The sequence below is a fragment of the Cygnus atratus genome, chromosome 22 (assembly GCF_013377495.2).
Source record: "Cygnus atratus isolate AKBS03 ecotype Queensland, Australia chromosome 22, CAtr_DNAZoo_HiC_assembly, whole genome shotgun sequence".
Classification (NCBI taxonomy): Eukaryota; Metazoa; Chordata; class Aves; order Anseriformes; family Anatidae; genus Cygnus; species Cygnus atratus.
Window position 1 is genome coordinate 1,985,562 of NC_066383.1, and position 14,154 is coordinate 1,999,715.

At 48.1% G+C, this 14,154-nt stretch overlaps 1 protein-coding gene across 5 annotated transcripts in view; it reads left to right on the forward strand.

The window, feature by feature from the left end:
* Positions 1 to 2,668: 2,668 nt before the first annotated feature.
* The window catches only part of ST14 (ST14 transmembrane serine protease matriptase), a 31,270-nt gene continuing 19,784 nt past the window's right edge, over positions 2,669 to 14,154 (forward strand). Inside the window, exons 1-2 of one of the 5 annotated variants that reach the window (XM_035555616.2) lie at positions 2,669 to 2,864; positions 9,585 to 9,819. Coding sequence is in view for 1 of the 5 variants with exons in the window: in XM_035555611.2 (XP_035411504.1) it covers positions 12,743 to 12,784 (42 nt within the window). In the remaining 4 variants the exon portion in view is untranslated. Of the gene's footprint in view, positions 2,865 to 4,054; positions 4,199 to 7,550; positions 7,698 to 9,584; positions 9,820 to 9,914; positions 10,157 to 12,663; positions 12,785 to 14,154 lie in introns of those variants that run through there. The other 4 variants (XM_035555619.2, XM_035555618.2, XM_035555615.2 and 1 more) reach the window with 4 other exon arrangements.

A 14,154-nucleotide genomic window follows, 5' to 3' on the forward strand; every position in this document is an offset into this window, starting at 1 on the left:
TGCTCCTATGTCCCCTTGCACTGGGGAGTGAAAACTGCTCCAGACGAGTACTGCTGAGCTGCACCCAGGAGCACACACGCATGAGTAGAAGCCCAAGAGAAAGTAGTATGCTGACAGTAGCCCTTTTCCAACAGTTTGGCCAGCAAAGGCCTGAAACTGAAAGGGCTTTCGGTCTGATACATCTCTGCCATTCCATTTTTTAATTAAAAAAGGTAAGTGCAGCCTGTTTCCGTCACAGTGAGATCCTCACTAGAATTTCATAAGAGCCTTAATTGTTTCTTAAAAGTTGTGGGGTAGGTTTATTTCTACCAAGAGAGTATCATGTAATTATTGCTTACATGAACTGAGTGTGCTACACAAACTGCTGCAGGCCATTTAAAGCCACTCTAACCTTTATTTTAACAACTGCCCATTTTATTTAAATCGTGGGGGAAATCTGTATTTATATACCTCAGTAAGATGCCCTCATAGCCTAATGAACTCTCCTTGGCGTTGCTTCAAATGTTCCTTCTTAAAAGCAAAGAGTAAATTGAGCAACAACCTGCCCATTTTTAATAGCTGATCTTCATTTCCCAATTGTCTTGAAGTCACCAGCACAGTTTTTAGGTAAATACAGAAGCCTTGTTACTTGTTTTTCACAGGGAAAAACTGAACCATAGAAACAAGAACAAAGTAGCAGCAGACTCAGCTTTTGCACTTGGTTCTGCCTCACATGAGTGCCTGATATTGGGACCCTTCTGTCTGAGTACTGTTCGCAGTGCAGTATATGATGGCAGTCTGCTGTTTAGGCTTTTCCCACACAACCTTAAACACAACGACTTGTGACAGTAAGTGGGAAGAGACGTGGGGAAAGGAGAACGTGCTGCTGTGTCCTATGTGCCAGCAAGAAGACCGCCTCAAACAGAGATGTGTTTTGGTACTGCAGTTGGGTAGCAACGAACTAACCTCATTCTGAAACTTACTTGAATCATAGTTATGTGGTAGGTTAGATGTGTTGTAAATCAAATGGCATTCACAGTGCTACACTGGGCCGTTCAGTGGTGGCTAAATACATCATTCACTCCTTTTTATGGTCACATCCAAGTGCAGCTGTGGGAATTGCCACCAGCAGAATGGTTAAACATTAACACTGTCCTCTGCTCTAGCCTTAAATAACTCAGGGAAAAAAAAGAAAAAAAAATAGTACTTCTGTGCCTTGATGGTCAGTTTGCATATTGAGGTGCTCCTCGTGGGCTGGTTCAGTTGTTTGTACAATGGTGCGAAAACTTCTGTGAGCCAGGCAACTGGTGTGTGCTGGAACTCGCCACCATCTGTTCACCTCGTATTTCGAGCCGCGCTGAGTTACTGACCTGGTGCTTCATTCGATAAAAACCTCAGGGTGGCATTGCTGTAGCTGATAAAACTTTTGAATACAACCTGAGTATGGTCATTTAATGGGCATTCTGTGAACGTGTACCGAAATAGAGGGTCATTTTTGCAAATCACGGACGCCATTCCTCCCACTGTGCCTCTCCGTGTCCAGTCCTGCTGCGTACCAGTAAGTGATGGGATAGCCAGGGCTAACAAGGAGTAGAATAACAGTGTGCTAGGAGAAGCAGACGGTAATCAACATTAAAAGTGCAGTGTGGGTGGACAATACGCTGTGTAGTTTTGAGTCTGGACTCCATTAGCACTCCAGCATCTTACAGTGGCACAGTGTATCTCCCGGTCTTTGCTGCCAGGAGGTATCAAAGAGATGTGGCATCTGTTTGCAAAGGGAAATGATGGCTTCCAGAGATGGTAGGCTGGATTCGTCTTCCTTAACTTGTGCTTTAAACTTCTAGGTACAGAATCTGAATTACTCACCACTGAGACCTCCAGAGGCCAATTCATCTGATCTCCCCCAGATTCTTCCTGTAGGATGAATCGCTCTCTGGATATAACCAATTTTTTCCGTGGACTATAAAAATAATTCTGGGTGACTAGCTTTTGGCTTTGACTAACTAATTTGGGCTTTTAAGTAATTAGCTTAGGGATGATGCATCTTATGTAAAGTGACCAATCCAAGAGTATGTGGGAAGATTGTGGTAGTACAAGGTATTAAACTCAGATCTCTCAGATTCCATTTAGTTTTATTGCTAAATTATTCTCGTTTGTCCCGAGACATGAGCCTGTCAGCTGACAGAACTCTCAAAGTTTTAGAGTGTGATTTTTTCCCAATATAGCGTAAACACTTTGCCTTTAAAATGATCTCTGATACTTGCTTTCCCACAAGTCCAACGGAGTTCATACCTGTGAACTGTGGTAAGACACTGACATTCTCATTCACCTTTTAGAGGAGCCCTGATTTCTTTTCAGTTATAAATGCTACCAGCAATTTCCAGTTTGAGCAGGGATTAATCTTGTGTAAGGTGTCCTGCATTGAGGCAGGACTGATAAAACTGATAAATCGGAGGTAAAAGTTTTAAGGACCAATTTGTTCACTTATGTCTAGAAGTATCTGCCAAACTAATTTGGTAAGCCTTATATCTGTGTCTTGTAACGTTACTTTTTCTCACTGTCCTCCAGTTTGCAAAGCCTGGAGCAAAGTAACTCATCTTCCAGAACCAAAATCCTTGAGGGAGGAACATACTGGTCTTTAATAGCTCCAGGACCAGACGGTTTTGCAATGACGCTTAGAGAAAACAGAAGACGTCACCAAATCCAGGAAGGGGCGCTGCTAAGTGGATGCACTGATCCAGAGCAAGGCGGTGGTGGCCTTGAAAGTAAAAGAGCAAACCTGCCAAAGGTCGTGTCGTCTTACCTGCTGTGCTGATGCTGCAGAAAGAGTTAACAAGGACCTGGAAGCAAGGACCTGAAAAGATGCTGACGTTGTTTGGAGCTGGGTAAGTGACTTTAACGTGCCGATGTGTCACTTTGAATGACTTTTCAGCAACGGGAACATTTTTTGGTTTGTCCCTAGGGAAACAGTGGTTAGTTGGTATTTATGAGACAGAGGGAAACACTACATGCAAAAATATGCTTGATTACTTATAAAAGTATTTGCGCTGAGGGCTCTTTGACCACTTAAGCAAGCTGCCTGAAAGCCCGTGGTGAGAATTGTTTCTTCCTTGTTCTCAGTTACACAGTGAAGATATGGGTATGGGCAGACAGTCAAAAGCCCTTGAGTCACTGCAACTTTGTGAATTACTAACATCTCTTTGCACTGCCTTATTCTGCATGGAAATAAGTTCTATTTCATAGCTGGGGTGGCCTGAGTGTGTGTAGTGTAAATGCCAAGCAATAAGCTGGTGAGCTGTTGTGTTGCGGTTTGCTTTTAACAGTGTTCCTGTACTGAAATAACTCTTCCAACTCAGGTTGTCGGGTAATGACTCTGAAGCTGCCTTAAAGCTGGTGAAAAGCAGAGAGAGACAGTTATCCGTTCTGTCAGTTGGGTTGTCACAGTGTCATATGCGGTCTCTGCAGGATGCTGGCAACTTAACAAAAATCATAAACTTCACTGAGTTATTCCAAACGTGCTAGGAGAGCAGGGCAGGCAGGAACATGTTAATATGCAAAACTGAGGATTCCCTAAAAAACCCTAAGTGCTTTGCTGTTACAAAAATAGCACCCTATGTCTTTGAAAGGTGATGTGAAGGTGTATTTAGGTAGCTGTGGCCAGAAGGAAGAGCCCACAGTCAGAGGGTGAGTCCTGCAGGGGCAGTACTTCTACAGTCTCTGTCTCCTGCTAGAGCAGGACACGTGTAAATACAGGCAGTAAGGAGCACTGTTAAGCGTAAACCAAGCTGCTGTTTATGTTTTTATTTACACTTTGTAATTAGAAAGCTGGGTTTGTGTCTGGTTTGATAGGATTTATTCTGGTTTTGTTTTTAAACTTGTGTTGTGGCTGTGAGTCAAAGTGACACAGACACGGTGAAAGGGCGCTGTATCTGCCCGGAGTCAGCAAACTCAGGAGCTCCTTCCATAGGGACAAAACAGTGCTGCTCTTGCAAGATGCAGGAGACATCGGAATGGCTCTCAGCTTCAGGCAAGCCCACACCACCATCGTGTGTTTCAGAGTAGGCCGTAAGTAGCTGAGTAGATTGGATTGCCTCTGCTGGGCGTACGGCAGCTGTGTCACCGGCTGTCGTGGTCCTGTTGCTGCTACCTTGAACCCTGGCAGCATCCCGAGTGGGAGAGTGCTGAGCATTTCTGCTGTGCCAGAGAGGCTGTGGATGAGGTAGGTGGTTGGCTTTGTGCATCCAGGCTAACAGGTTCACCCAGCTGCTAGTGTTCGTACTGTAGCGATGCAAGGAGAGTCCCACAGGAATAAACTCCGGGGACAAAAATCCTGACCAAAGACACAGAGCAACCGAGGGAAGGGAAGAACAGCTCTACTATCTGTCGTAGGGCAGGCTTCTATAGGAAGTTAGTGTCTCTTTTGAAACAAATACATATATACTTGGAAAAAACCAGGCAATAGGTTGTCTTAACTCCGTAAATACCTGTCAGTTTTTCTGAAGCTAGAAAGCAGACATGTCTACTTAAAGCTTATCTAGGAACTATGGCAGGAGAAGTTCTTCAAAACCCATTCAGCAGCTTCTCTTTCTTTTCCCATTATTGAGGGAACTTAGTATTTATTGTTTGTAATGGCATACACTGATCCCAAGGTGCTACCGAGATGGGTGAAATCCCTCCAGACTCCCTGTCATAACACACATTTGCTAGAGAGTGAGCACCTCAATCTCTGCTAAAAGCAACTGCAGATAAGGATTCTGGCATTTGCTCAGTTTTGCATTAGAGCTGTCTGCTGGCACAACTTTCTTTTCCTGATTCAAAGTCATCTGCAGAGGTTAATTTTTTAATCAACTTCCTTTTTTTATTCTATTACAGTGTATGGAAGATATTTTGGATGGTGGCAAGGTGACCTTCATTTTTAAAATCTTTTTGTCATGAATGACTAGCTCCTTTGGCAAAAGGGTTCTTCCCAACAGAACAAGTAAGAAATATCAGCAAAAGATAGGAAGTATAAATGAGCCGACAAAAATTCCAGTACACTTGAGATTTCCATATTTCAGATTTCAGTTTGCTAGGCAACAGTGTTTCCTAACTGGCTGGAACATGCAGAAGCACTAGCAGGAAAACAAAGGCCATTTTAGGCCACATCTCTCCATTGTCAAGGCCATTTTTTCTGCCTGTTTTGTGTGGCACAGCTAGCGTGATAAAAAAGGATGCTACTGATGGGTTTTGACACATGCCAAGAGCCAGGGAACTCCTTGATGTACTGTTTTCTGCCAAGGTTGTTTAAGGTCATTTGGCTCTTTTTCCTTAAAACTTAAAACACGTTTTTTGAACTACAACACACTACAAGCTCCTGTGACCTGCAGGACAGGTATGTTGTCTGGAGTGAAGCTGCAGTTTAAGAATCAGTACCAGCAAATCCAGGTTAGGTTGGATCTAGCTCAGGTGCCACACGTGCCTGCATTTCCTTTTGGGTTGGCGAGAGCACCCCACAGAGCTCTGGCCAGCTTTGTGTTCCCTCTGTGGAAAGAGATCAGATTGGAGCAGGGTGGGTAGGCAGCAGCTGGCGCTGCGTGGAGCTGGTGTTGGCTGGAAGTTCAGGGAAGGCTCGGAAGAGAAGGTGAGTGTGCCCTTAGTGATAACTGACGGAGATGTTGAGATAGTTTATTATATCAAATCATCTTATGGAGCAGCACGGCATGGCACTCCTTGTGCAAGTTATCTTTTCTTAACCACACTGTTGTTGTTCCAAAGGGCAACCAAAGTGCCTTGCCATAGCTGCTGGTAACCAAATCCGTAGCTGCTGGCAGGCTTGTGATTTCTGATGAATTTCTTAAGGAAAAACTGTCAGCATCTGTGCATCTTCTGCTGTAAGGCTGTTTTCTCCTGTGTTGAAAAAGGTGATGTGATAGAGCATGAATAAGTCTTGCTTTGTCTGGCAGGGCTGCACCAAGAAATATTTGGAAGATTCAGGACAAGCTTCTGGGTTGGGAGGCAATACTAAGCAAGCAGACTTCACCAAAGCCCTGGGTGTTTCTTAAGCAGAGAATTCACAATAAAACATCCACCTGTTCTGATTCAGTACAGCGTAAAAAGAGGATAATTGCCTGTATTCAGTGCTGCTCACGTTTTGTAGTTATTACTGTGCAGTCAGAAACATACTTTGGTGTGGTTGAATCAGCACCCTCTGGCCTGGGGGAGCGAGAGTACCAAAATGCTAAAAAGAGAATTACTGGAATTATCCAAGCTGCTCATCAATAGTACTGCCAAAGGAAAGTGTCCTACAGGAGGATCACCTGCATCATATGTATAAATTCACATATATGTATGTACATATATATGCGTGTAGGATATATGTAATAAAGCAGCTCCTAATGATACATACCTCTGTGCTAGGAGTGCTGTCACACCCAGTCCTCTCGGTCAGCAGCTTACCACAGTCAGGTTCCCTTTCTCCCTCTTGCTGTGTGCTTCAGGTTGATGGCAGACAGCTGCTGTTTTCCACCGTGTTCCCCTGTCTGTGCCAGCCCCCCCTGAGGAGCAATCTAAACTCTCCTAACTTGTTTAGGGCAGAGCTCAGTACCAAGAGGTCTGTCCCCACACAAACACAAGCGAGTTGATAGCTCGCATCTGTCAGTCTAAATCGTGTACGGAACAGGACAGAAATGAGGGTGAGGATTATGTCTGCTCTTACACAATAGGGGCATTATTCTTTAAGTCAGGTGTGGTCGCCCTTTTGGCTGCATGACCTAGGTGAAAATGCTGAGATCAGTGGTTCTTCATTTCCTTTTCTTCTGTAGCCAAGTGCTAGTCCTGCTACAAATATTCAGTACAGCCTCAGCTAACTTCTAAAAGGCAGGGGGAAGCACTTTAGTCTTTCAGAAACAAACTGCAGGTATATGGGTGTGAGAACTTCCAATAAGAAAGTCTGCTTTTAAAAGCAAAAACCTGGCAAAAAATCCCTCACTCTATTATTATGGAAAGGGACCAACTAAAACTTTGGCCCAACCAGGTTTAAACGTTAAATATTCCAGATGAGGTACCTCTACTTAGGGGTTTTGTGCCTACTCCAGGGCCCCACCAGGAGAAAGTTATAGGTGAGGTTCTTTGTACCATAGCATATCCTGGTTTGTTATGAGGTGAATCAGTTGCTGATGACAAATGCTGCTTGCTTCCACGTAGGTTTTTCTGTGAGATTTCCCTGTGCTTTTGCTATTGGTACAAAGTGTATGCTCCTCCTTTGTGTAACTGGATTTAAAGGTATGCTGTATCTTGATGCCATAAGCCTACTGATTCCCTGCTCATCATATAGATTTTCAAGGAAATGTAGCTAAAGAGATTACTTTGTTATGAGAGCACAAGTCAAAAAACCCTGATACAAATAACAGAATTAACCTGTGCCCTACACAGAAGTCAAGAAATGCCGTCTGCTTGTAGGAAGGACATATTTCAGCTCTTACTGTGTTTATAAATCTGCTGTCTCCACCACTGTACTTAGCACTGCTGCCTCCTATTGTGAGTGCTGCTGCAGATGCTAGACACTCTCCCACAACGTGTTTTCCTTTGCAGCAAGATCTACACAGCTTGCTTGCAGTCAAAACTTCCCTGTGAATACTGCAGAGCTGCCCTGTGCTGGGGCTGAGACAAGTGACAGTTCAGGTGCCACCCAGGAGATCTATCAACTGACATGAAAGCAGCTCCATCACCAGCAGTATAAGGTACACAGCCTCTTCCTTCACTGTCCTCACACCCCTGTGGCAGAGGTTCATCTTCACCAGGTTTGCCATTACTGCCCATCCCTGAACAAGCTTTTTTTTTTTTTTTTTAAATCTTTTCACTGGGTAGAAATGGTGTGTGTGTGTGTTAGAGGAGAGCTGCTGCTGCTGCTGCTCAGCAGGTTTCCAGGACCCCATCTCATGCTTAGCAGTGGTTCCCAGCCCCTGCTGAATTTGGAGAGGCCTCTTGCAGCTCTCTTGGTCTTCCATGCCAAAGGGTGCTCGTCCCTAAATTAAAGGATCAGTTTCTGCCTGTGGAAGTGTCCTTGTCCTTCCCAGGATGCCCATATCCTCGTTCTGCTTCTGCTCCTGCACCGCTAAATAGAAAGTAAGGTCACCTAATGCTAGAATAAATTGTCTTGGGAGGAGGGGAGGCAGACAAACGTGCATAGTGATCTTACTTTTGGGGTGGAGAATGGACTAGAGCAGGTCCGCAAGCCTGATCTAGCCAGCAGGATGTTTTTTCATCCACCCTGCTACCTCATCCTGGAGAGTACTAGCAGCATCTAGGACAGCACGTATCGCTTCTCACCTCTGGCAGACTGAACTCTGTGGGTGAGTTCACGCCAGTTTTCCTGCTTTAGGGTGGGCAGGTTGACAGCACATGCAGTCTCGCCATACCCCACTAGAGGGATAACTGGAAGCACACCAGGCAGCATGTTGACTGAAAGGCAACAGAAGCTGGACCGTACAAACTTGGGGAAGAAAAAAAACCAACTATATAACCCAGTATATACCATATCCCTCACTAACAAAGTGAGAGAAATAAGAGAAATAAAGAGGAATAAGTGAAAACTCATTTTTTTTTCCGGTTGTAAACAGCTGAGGTTACACCCACACAAAGTCTGAACTTTTATTTTCTGTTGAAAATGAGGAAGCGTAGCATGTGGGCACAAGTTAGATCTACTTGTTTGTAACAAGCCGAAGAGATATAGGCAATTCCAGTGCATTGTCTGCATTTCTCTCAGTCCTTATGCATTTGCAGCTTGTCAGGCGGACAGAACCTTAACTGACTTTGAATCTTGGGCGTGTCTGAGTGTGCAGCTGGGTTTCAAAACACACAGCGGCAGAAACCTGGCAGTCAAGCTTGTCCACTCTATTGCACTTACAGTTTGGTTGGCAAACTCTGCTGTTGCTGATTCAGAGCTCACTAAAGAGGTTCTCCTTTTCATGAGCCATGGAGGCGCTCAAGAAAGACCCAGCAAACTGTAGAGTCCTGGCAGCAAGCTTACATCCTATGACGTATTTCCTAGCCCTTTGGATTCCCCGTCCCACAACTGTCAGGTGGCTGGTTCCACAGGGACACAATAAATTATCCCCCTTAATTTTGAAAGTGTTTCTCAGCTGTCTGGGGCATGCTGGAGAGCTGAGGGTGGACTTTCTCATCGCAGACTGGTTTCATGCTATCACATCCTTTGCTCACTGCTCACGCCCATACCTTCCACAGGATGGAGCTGGTCATTAGTGCCCTGTGTTCTGGCCAGCTTTCATGATCTCAGGAAGGCTCTGTAATGAGCACTGATCTGGCTAAGCACTAAAGCAGGTGGAAGTGGCTGGTATTACTGATGTAAGGGGCAAAGCTACTTGTGATCCCTGCCAAACTTATGTTCTGGAAGCAGGACTCCCACTCCAGAGTTCTTGAAAGAAGCATTTGAGATCAAAGGTTAAGTTCCCATCCAAATTAAACAGTAATCCTTGAAAAGCGTTCTGAAAAGTAGCACCACAGCTCAGCTCTGCCTTCATCGTATCAAGTGGCCAATTGAAGGCAACTTGCTGCACTTTTACAGGTCCCATTCTCCAAGGTCAGTAATTATTCTCCTTGCATTACAGATGGAGAGGCTGAATCACACCAAGACAACTTGCTTCAGGCCTGAAAGCAGGAAGAGCTGTGCCTGTGATCATCAGTTGAGTGGTACCCGATGTTCACCACCAGGTCACGCTCCTTTGCTCTCCGGGGGCTGCCGGTTCAGCTGAAAACCACGGTGCTTCTGGATGACGTTTTCCTCTCCTCCCACTGAATCAGCCCTTTATTTACTCATTGGAATGCAAAGTAACAGGACACCCTGTGAGTTTTATCTCTCTCCCAATCTTTTGTATCGCTGTCCAAGTTGCCAAACCGGATTGAAAGTTTTTCGCTGCAGACATATGTGGGGTGGTTTCAGGCTTGTCTGGCAGGAATCTGGGTGGGAGGGCACTGTCGGTGAAATTTGAATTTAGGAGTCACACTGAGAACAGAATCCTTGAGACACTGCAGTGAGGAAAACCCTTTGTCACTGACCGAATCCAGCCCTTCACTGCTGTGGCCATGTGGATGGACGGTGCTCCTTGGTGGAGCTAGAATTACTGGGAACTGCCTCCACCAGACGACGTTTCCCCTGCAGGCAGCCTCCTTCGCTCCTTGTGTAAGCAGCTATGTTTTCCCCTCTTTTTCCTGCATGGCATTTCCAGGGCTGGGAGCTGATGTGGAAGTATTCTGCCAGCTCAGGCAGTGTTGGCTGCCAATCCCAGAAGCCAGTCCGGGTCTCCTTTAGGACTCTCCTGGGGGTCGAGCTCCCTGTGGTTTAGCTCTTGCAACTTGTGTACACTTACAACAAAGGCAGACTTGGTTCTACGAGTTTTGGTTGTACCTAAAGTAAGTAATCTCCTTCTTCCTAAAGGTGTGTTAAACCTTGACTTTCTGCTCTCACGCTGCTGTTGTGGCCATACTGATACAAAGAGAGAAGGTTAGGTGGAAGAGGTGACAGCTTTTATTGAATGAATTGATATAAGTGGGCAGAAATGGAGGCTTTGTTTGTTGCTGACTACTACCATTCCAAGTGAGTAAGTTGCTTGATCTTTCTGCTTCAATTACATCTTTCTTAATAGTGGAGACACTGACTTGCTGGGCTCAGTCAGACTGGAGAGACACATGGAAGTGTCTACTACTGCAAAAGCACGTGGCAGACTGCTTATGAGAATTGCTGCTTTGATGTTTTGGGTCTTTATAGTGGTCAGAAGGTGGGGGCCATCATCTACCGTGGTGACTTAGCCAGTACTACAATTCCACTAAGTAAATCACTGTGCTTCACCAGCAAAGAAATGGGAATCCTATCATTTAGGACTCTGGACTGACTGCCTCCCAGCTATATAATATTTTATATTTAGCACATGTATTGCTTTCTTGTTTTCCCAGCAGTGATTACATCCCCTTGTTCAAAGACCCATCTGGGCTAATGAATTAGTTTGTAAAATGTCGGTGGCTTGAATAACAGGAAGCACGGAGCGGTCACAGCTCCGTGTGAAACCAGGAGTTGTGGATCTTTGCAAGACACCTTAGGCCTCAAAGAGTGAGTCTGTGTCTAGCCCTCATTAGCCACATCCCAGAGCACAGTGTTTGCTTGGCACCTGCCTGGAGGAGATGAATTGATATGCAGGAGAGGACGAGAAATTTGAAGAAACAAAGAGCAGTGGTTCAGCTCGCAGTAGCTACTTTGTACCTGCAATATGCTGTTTCACTGGGGTGTTAAATCAGACTGGGGCACCTGCAGTCAGCCAGGGAGGGAGTGGCTGTAAAACTGGAGCGCTGGGCTGGGCTGGGCACCAGCGAGAGAGCTGAGAGCAGCCCTGACATCAGCCAGCCAGGTAGTTTCAGCAGGCTGACTAACAAAGCCACCTTTTGAAGGGGAATACCTTAAATCCGGAGACACTTCCTGCTGTGCTGTGCTCAGCAAGCGGAGGGGATTCTGGTAGCTGATGAGGGGGCTGGGAAGCAGTGGCAGAAATATTTCTGTAAGAGCACAGAAGTGAGTTTTTTCACCTAAAGAGAAAACAGCAGGATCATAGACCTGACATCATCTCTTTTTCCCCGCGGAGACATCTACAAACGGGACAGGAAACTTGCACTCTGCAGGAGACATTTTAGAGCAAGGGCAAACAAAGGTAACCCAGCAGACATCTCCCTGAGGCACTGGCAATCAGCAGACAACTTCTCTTAGGCCAAAACCAGTTCTGGGACACGTGAATGTTCGGTTGTGGAAAAAATCAGTTTCAGGGCTGAAATTGGTGTAAAGGACGGCCAGTTCAGACTTGGTATGTTGGCACAGACTATCACGTGTAACACAGAGGAGGGAAAAGTTTTCCAAGAAAGATGGTATTGGTTCAGCTGTCTTTAGTCTTGAATAACTCTTGAATGTAGGAAGCCTAGAAATTAGTGTGTGGCGGCCACCTTTCTGAGAAGAGGAAAATGATGGAGTAAGACTGTGTCAGGAACGCAAATCCTGGTGTTGAAAGCCCTCTCTCAGATCTACATTACAGCATTCTCAAACCCCAGGTGTTTGCCTTTTCTTGTCTGGGAGCACCCTTTAATACCAGACCATCCAGGAGACTGCAGATCTGTGGACAGGCCTCGCAGTGCACGATTTGGACACACGTGCCGTTACTGCTGCCTTGCTTGTTGTTTTGCATCTGGTCTGCTCTGGTCAGAGGTGGCTCCTTCCTCAGGTGCCACAGCCTGGCAGAGAGCAGCCTTCAGGTTGCCATTAAGGAAACATTTGGCTTTGGCAGCCCTCGAGCGTACCCAATGTGAGTATTTGCAAAGGGTGGGCTCGTCCCTGGGGGAAAACCGTGTGGGGTGGCGGTGAGGGTTGTCTCTGCGGGGAGGTTTCGACGCAGGACAGCCGCTGTCAGCCCGGTAGGAGTTGTGCAGAGGGAGCCCTCCTGCTATGAAGGGATCCTCCTGCCCGACGGGCCCGTCCATGCCGAGCCTGGCGGGGCGCAGGGAAGGGCCGCGGCCGTTCTCCCCCGGGCAGCCCGGTGGCGAGCGGCGGCCGGCGGCTGCCCCCCTCGGCCGGGCACCGGGCGGCCCCTTCCTGCTGCCGGCACCTGCCGGGCGGCGCCGAGAGGAGGAGCCGGGGCCGGGGCCGGGGCCGGGGCCGGGGCCGGGCTCGGGGCCGGGCTCGGCAGCGCGGGGAGCGCCGCGCCATGGCGGCCTGAAGCGGCCCCCGCTCGCCATGGAGCCCGCCGGCAGCATGAAGTACAGCGCCCGGCCCGAGGTGGGTGCCGCGGGGATAAGGGGGAACGGGGCCAGCGGGGAGCCCTCGGGGGGTGAGGGGAGCGGGGCGCTGTCCCCCGGCCACGGGAACCGGGAACCGCAAGGCAGCGGGCTGTGGCGGTGCTAAATCCCGTCAGCGTCAAGTGGAAAAGGCGTGCTCGGCTCTGGGGTCGGCTCAGGGCATGGGGCCACGGCGTGGAGCTGGGACGCGGCAGTCAGGGTGGGTATCAGGGAAAGGTCCCTCACCGAGGGGTGGTCGGGCGCTGGGACGGGATCCCCAGGGACGGGGGCACAGCCCCGAGCCCTACAGAGCTCCAGGAGCACTCAGACACACGGCGTGGTTCTGGGGGGGTCCTTTGGGGACCCAGGAGTCGGGCTCCACTCCCCGAGGGTCCCTTCCAACGCGGGTATTTTATGGTTCTGTAACTGCGCCGTTCCACCTCGGGTATTTTTATAAAGTACGCCGTGGTGCGACGGAGACAGGTGAGCCGCAGGGAGGCGAGCAGTTTGCCGTGAGTGAAGCCGGGTTGTTTAGCAACAGCCCCAACTAAACCAGTTCGAGTCACCAGCACGCCTCGCGTTAACCCAGGGCTTTGGGGCTTTGTTAATTAACCGGTGTATTATCTCTGGGCTTTGAAAGGGAGCGACTTTTCACTGCAGTCTTTGCTTTCTGAGGAGATCCTCCTGGCTGAGGGTCGGGCAGGGACAGCACACCGCATCACACTGTTTTGGGGTGGTGCGTCCAGTGCTTGTTCAGTGCCACAAAGCCATTTGAAAACCGGACTTTTAAATTAAACCACGACCGTAGTGTTTTCCAGCTCACCTGCAGGCTGTTTGGTGTAGGTCCCCGAGTTCAGGGTTTAGCGGTTGTTATCTGACGGCGGCAAAGCAGCAGGTTGTTTTAGCACTGAGAAAGCTGCCCTACAGCAAGAAAAACAGTTTTCCTTGCCTCCAGCCCCGTGGTCTGCGTGCATCGGGGCCGCGGTGACTGCCAGGAGCGCAAGGAGTCACTCACGCCGCCACCGCTCTGCCTCAAGTCCTTGTCCCCCGACACCGCTGTGCCGAGAGTGGGTTGTTCTGCAAAAGGGTGTTTGGTATCTGACGGCCGAGGAGCACCCTGACGGTGTCTTAATGCCACAGGACAGCCATGCCTTTGGTACGTCCTCACGGCAGGGCCGGGCGCTGGAGCCACCCCATTTGTGCCAGGGCTGAGCTGCCAGGAGCCGGGACGCACCGCGTCCCCTCCCCTGGTTCTGGGTACAGCAGGAGCTGATCTGCTCTGGGAGGTCTCCCCCTGCAAGACGAGTGCTTTTGAACGCCCCTGCTGCTGTTGGGCTCGGTGGGCCTACAAATATTACAGCAGAGCAAACG